Here is a 5,615-nt window from a genome sequence, read left to right on the forward strand (position 1 = left end):
TTTTGCTAATAAATTTACTAAAAATGAAATATCTGGTCTTGTATTATTAGCAAGATACACAAGTGCACCAATTGTATTAAGATATGGTACTTCAGGACCAAAAAGTTCTTCATTATTTTCTTGAGGTTGAAATATTTTTTTTTTTTATATCCAATGAACGAGCTTCTATTAGAATATTTAATGGATGAACTTTGTCCATATAAAGTCTTTTCAAATTGTTTTTTGTATAAGTTGACTGAAGAATAAATATTCCATCTGCTAAATGCTCAATTTGCAAACCAAGGTAAAATTTTGTTTTTCCAAGATCTTTCATCTCAAATTCTTTCTTAAAATATTCTATTGCCTTTGAAAACTCTTTAGGAGTTTCAATTATATTCAAGTCATCAACATATACAGTTATAATAGCAAATCCTTATTGTGATTTCTTTATAAAAATATACGGACTTATTGGATTATTTTGATATCCTTCTTTCAATAAATATCCACTCAGGTGATTGTACCACATCCGTCCTGATTGTTTCAATCTATATAGTGATCTCTGTAACTTTATTGAATATCATTCCTCGTTTCAGATACCTTTAATCCTTCTGGGATTCTCATATAAATATCATTATCAAGAGATCCATACAAATATACTATTACTACATCCATAAGATGCATATCTAGACTTTTATACATAGTTAACTCAATTAAATATCTTAATGTAATTGCATCTACCACTAGAGAATACGTCTCCTCAAAATCAATACCAGATCTTTGTGAAAAACCTTGTGCTACTAGTCTTGCTTTATATTTTGTGAGCTCATTATTTTCATTTCTTTTCCTCACAAATACCAATTTTGTATCCTACATGTTTAACACCTTCTAGTGTTCGGACTACTGGTAAAAAAAACCTGACGTTTTGAATGTGAGTTTAATTCTGCCTTGATTGCTTCTTTCCACTGAAGCCAATCTTTTCTATATTGGCATTCTTCAACAACTTTTGGTTTAGGATCCTCATTTTTAGACATAATATCAAAAGCAACATTATACGCAAAAATGTTGTCAATAATTACATCAGTTCTATTCCATCTTTTTTCCTGTCATGATATAGTTTATTGAAATCTCATTATTGTCTTTAGGTATTTCACCTTCCTCACTAGTCATGTCAAAGATTTATTTATAGATATTTACATCCCCAGTCAAGTCTTTTTTACTATTAATTATTTTTCTTTTTGACTATTAATTATTTTTCTTTTTCGAGGATTAACCAATAGAGCTACACTCAAGTTACATTTACACCACGATTAATTACATCACACTCAATTCTTGCTTTGTTAAGAAAAGTAAATTAGAAAAAGTAATGAAAAGACTAATATCTTATTTGATAACCATTTGATTTTTATTTTTTAGTTTGTTTTTTTAAATTAAGTCTATGAACACCACTTTCACCCCTAAATTTCTTATTATGTTATCTACTTTTTTATCAATGGTTTCCAAAACCAAATATATTTGAAAAAAAAAAGGTTTTTAAAAACTCGTTTTTCTTTTTGGAATTTTGCTAAGAATTTAACTCTTATATTTAAGAAAAATGCAAACTTGATAAGAAATTGAGGAGAAATAAACTCAATTTTCAAAAATAAAAAATAAAAAACTAAAGACTTCGTTTGATAGCCATTTGTTTTTTGTTATTGTAAATTAACCTTATTTCCTCTCATTTTTTACAATGATTTTAATATTTCTTAAGTAAAAAACTTGAATTTTTAGCCAAACTCCAAAAACAAGTTTATTGTTTTTAGTTTCTAAAACTTGGCTTGATTTTTAAAAACATTGGTAAAAAAAATTAGAGATAACAAAACAAGAAATATAGAGATGAAAGTTTATAAACTTTATTTTCAAAAAAAAAAAAAAAAGGGAAGCTAAAGTCCTGTTTGGTAATCATTTTGGTTTTTTGTTTTTGAAAATGAAATCTATCTCTTCCTATTTGTTCCCATATTTTGCATTTTTCTCAAGTGTAAGAGTTGGATTCTTTACCAAATTTCAAAAACAAAAAAGTTTTTAACACAATTTCTTTTAATTTTTAAATTTTGACTTGATTGTAAAAACATTGGTCAAAAGTAGATAACAAAACAAGAGATTTCGAGATGAAATGACTAATCATTAAAATTAAAATGGTTACCAAACGTATATACATAAAATATGTATATACCAAAATTTCCAAAATCCAAATTATATACATAAAATTAAAAACTAAATAGTTGCGAAACGAACTTAAATAATTATCAAATGTGATCTAATTAATTTAACTCGAAAACATGTACTCTTGACCAAATACGAGGATATTTATAACACATTGGACAACAACGTGAGCCCTAATGAAACCACTCTTCTTGGTTACTCTATTTTGTTTTTCTCTATACTGTCTTATCAACAGAAACCAACTGCCCAAAAGTTCTCTTCCATGGTTGAAAGGCATTCAACTCTAATCACGTTGTGATTTCTCTAATTTTTAATTCATTATCTTACAAATTTCAGAGCACAGAAACTAATGACATAGAGACAAGCAAGTTTCTAGCTGACATTAAATTTCAATAAACAAGATAAAACTTCAAAATTCTAATTACTAACCAACTTTAAAGTCACCTACAAACACATACATGTAACTTTCCATTCTCGACTAAAAGGTCAGCCGTTTGAATTCTTGATGCCTGCTCGTCGGTTAGGTTTTTCTTTTTTTTCATTCATTTGATGCAAGGGCCTTTGAAAAGGGAAAGTCAGAAGAATTTAATCAAAGAGGATTAATAAAAATAAGAACTTTGAATCTCACAACAACATTTGGACAGGATTGATCAAATTTCTATAACCCTTTATTATTTTTTTTCTCCTCAAGACAGTGAAATCAGGCACATTTTGTACTAATTTAACATGTGAACTGCATCTGCAGCAACTTTGTGGACTGAAAAAATAACACAACATTGAAATAAAATTAAAAAATATATATATAGCAAAATTTGGAGTTAAAAAGAAAATGAATAGAGACAGGAAGAAAGAGAAATGTAGGAAATATTAAACCATGGTGTTTAATTTTAAGCATATTACATTGAATATTACTGGAGAGTACAAATTTACAAATAGTAACACTGCTAGTATTTGCATCAAAAGCAGAGATCTACACCTTTACACAGTCTTCTTAGAAACTTTTTCAGAAAAATTTATTCATCAAAGCCAAAAATAAAAGAGGAAAAAAAAAATAAAAATTGCTTCAAATTTTCCAAACCCTAGCAGAAGTAGAGAGAGAGAAAACCCTTAACTTATTCAAGGTAAAAAAAAAAAAACATATAAAATAAAAGATTTTAAACAAAACCCATGATTTAAAAAAAGGTTTAGAGCAATACCCAATTGGGGAATTTCTTTTCTTTTTGAAAATTTTGCTCTTTTTTTTTTTTTTTTTTTTGTAATGATGATCATGAAGGTTCACCATGAGATGTGTGGTGAGTTAAAGGCAATTGAGAAGAAGGTGGGCGCTTTCTTTTCTTCTCATAGCTAATTCCTCTTGCTTTTGATTGCAAATCACGAACCTCACGAAGATACAATCTCACAGCTCTAGCCCCAAATGGATTGGCTTCTGGTTTCCCACCATTCTCTTCAAAAGCCGCTCGAAGTCGTCCAACCAACGCGTCGAGGCTCCCCCATGCCTGCCTTAGAGGACACGGGCACGGCGCCGGAGGGTTTGGTAGCCCGTAGAAAGGGCAAATAGCCGTGTGCACTTTCGTCTTTCCAAATTGATCTAGATACCTGTCGAACTCGACACAAAATTTTACGTTCTAACTTTTTATATTATCAATTAAAGAAAGACAATTACTGCATAATTTATGAGAAAAAACGAAATAGACTAGCAAAGAAAATATAGAACGATACAGAGATTTAAGTAGTTTATAATTAACCGTGTGGTAGCTATGTCTACAGGCAGATAGAGAGAGCAATTTTATTATCTACCTGAGGAATTCGAGGACATGAGCTCCACTGCATCGAGAGAGGGCAAGCGGGGGTCGATGATTGTTGAGATATTGACCGAAAGTTTTCCAATCGCGACGTTTTTGATTCTCATATCTACTGCTGGAAGAGGAGGTTGTTGCAGCTTGTTGTTGGTGGTGGTTGATGCTGTTGTTATTGTTGTTGATGATGATGTTATGGCTGCTACTACTTGAGAAGTCCATCCCTAATTTCTCTTTTTCTTTTTTCTTTTTTTGGTTTTGTTTGTTGAAGAGAGGACTGTTTCTTCGCTAGCTGCTAATATTTGAACAGAAAAAAGGAATTCTCTCAAAGATATTATGTGTTTGGTTTTCAAGAATTCAGGAGAGAAAAATTACAAAAAAATAGAAAGTAAATCCCAATTGTTTCACCAATATTATGACAATAATGGCAAAATTGATGTAACAATTTAGGTTTTTGCCATAAAAATCTCACCTCAAACTCAAAGGTTCTTCTCTAGGGTTTCTTCTTCTTCTTCCAATTTGTTTTCCTCCTCCTTCTTATAGGCCTGTGGATATTGGGATTGTAACCAACAAGGAAAGCAACAAATTAAAAAAACGAAAAGGGTAAATAAAAAGATGGATTTTTGATGAGATAGGGAACAAGATTTGAGAAGACTACACAAGAAGGCTGTTATCTTTCTTGGACTTTCTCTCTAATGGTGGGATTTGGGATTTTTTTTTTTTTTCAAAGGAGAGATTTTGTTTTGGAATTGAGAAGAGTTTGAAAGGATATTGGTTTGGGGTTTTTCTAAAAAAGGTAGAACAACTAAGTTTTTTTCCTGGTTGATGGGATTGTTTTTCTATTCCTTTCTCATCCAAACTGTATAGTCAGTGAGAGAGAGAAAGAAAGAAAGAAAGATTTGAAGTTTCTGAAATTTGGTGTGTTTTTGTGGGGGAAGAAATGCACAGTGAGTTGAATTTTTGGAGACAAGAAGAGGTTAGATTTAGCAACCTTTCTTTCTGTATGAGTTGATTGTTTACAATTGCAATTTTTTTTTTTTGGTGGGTGGACAATTTTGCCCTGGATATATACTAAACATCATAAGATACTCTTTTTCCTGTCTCTGTCTTTCGTAGGTGTAATACTACTAACTCACTCTCCCCCTTATAAGATTAATTACTCTCTCAACTTTTACTGTTCATTCACACATAACTTTCCTGACAATGCTCTTTCATCAATAATACTCTCCCACTGGATTTGTGCGTGTTTGGATCAATTTACTAAACGTTGAGATTGTTTTTTTTTTTTTTTTTTTTTTTTTTTTTAAAAAAAAAGACTCAAATGAAAACTTTATGTATTGAACCGGAGAATCGAAAGTGTTGTGATTGGAAAATGTCGGTGCTACCAAAAACATACCTCAAAGGTAAAATTGTTGAGTTTCAAAACTTAGAGACTCAAATTGCAACTTAAATCAAATAACATGACTAGATTTTCCTTATTATTATTATTATCATCATTGTCTCTTCTATTTTAGTTAAATAACATTTGGAAATGGAGAATCAAACATGTTACATTTTGGTGGATGATATAATGTTGTGACTAACTAGTTGAGTTATTGCAAACATGAGCATAACTTACCAAGATTTGGGATGTACTCATTT

At 30.4% G+C, this 5,615-nt stretch overlaps 1 protein-coding gene across 2 annotated transcripts; it reads right to left on the minus strand.

Annotated features, from left to right (window-relative positions):
* Nucleotides 1-3,034: 3,034 nt before the first annotated feature.
* LOC120078205 (protein LIGHT-DEPENDENT SHORT HYPOCOTYLS 3-like) lies at nucleotides 3,035-5,000 on the minus strand. 2 transcript variants are annotated; one of them, XM_039032430.2, is made up of 3 exons: nucleotides 4,447-5,000; nucleotides 3,976-4,269; nucleotides 3,035-3,774 (listed from the first exon to the last, which is right to left on the minus strand). In XM_039032430.2, the coding sequence occupies exons 2-3, from the start codon at nucleotides 4,194-4,196 to the stop codon at nucleotides 3,444-3,446; spliced, it is 552 nt and encodes a 183-aa protein (XP_038888358.1). In that variant the 5' UTR covers nucleotides 4,197-4,269; nucleotides 4,447-5,000; the 3' UTR covers nucleotides 3,035-3,443. The 2 variants fall into 2 exon arrangements, with proteins under 2 accessions (XP_038888358.1, XP_038888359.1); XM_039032431.2 differs by having other exon boundaries at nucleotides 3,976-4,266; nucleotides 4,447-4,962.
* Between the last annotated feature and the right edge of the window lie 615 nt (nucleotides 5,001-5,615).

Source organism: Benincasa hispida, chromosome 5 (genome assembly GCF_027475165.1).
Source record: "Benincasa hispida cultivar pf3 chromosome 5, pf3_genome.v1.1, whole genome shotgun sequence".
In the NCBI taxonomy this organism is placed as follows: Eukaryota; Viridiplantae; Streptophyta; class Magnoliopsida; order Cucurbitales; family Cucurbitaceae; genus Benincasa; species Benincasa hispida.

What these genes read in the sequence shown, in the direction of transcription:
- LOC120078205 (XM_039032430.2), bottom strand. Translation starts at nt 4,196, where the DNA reads ATGGACTTCTCAAGTAGTAGCAGCCATAACATCATCATCAACAACAAT. An exon ending in CATGTCCTCGAATTCCTCAG is followed by an intron (nt 3,775 to 3,975) that starts GTAGATAATAAA and finishes CGAGTTCGACAG; the next exon opens with GTATCTAGATCAATTTGGAA.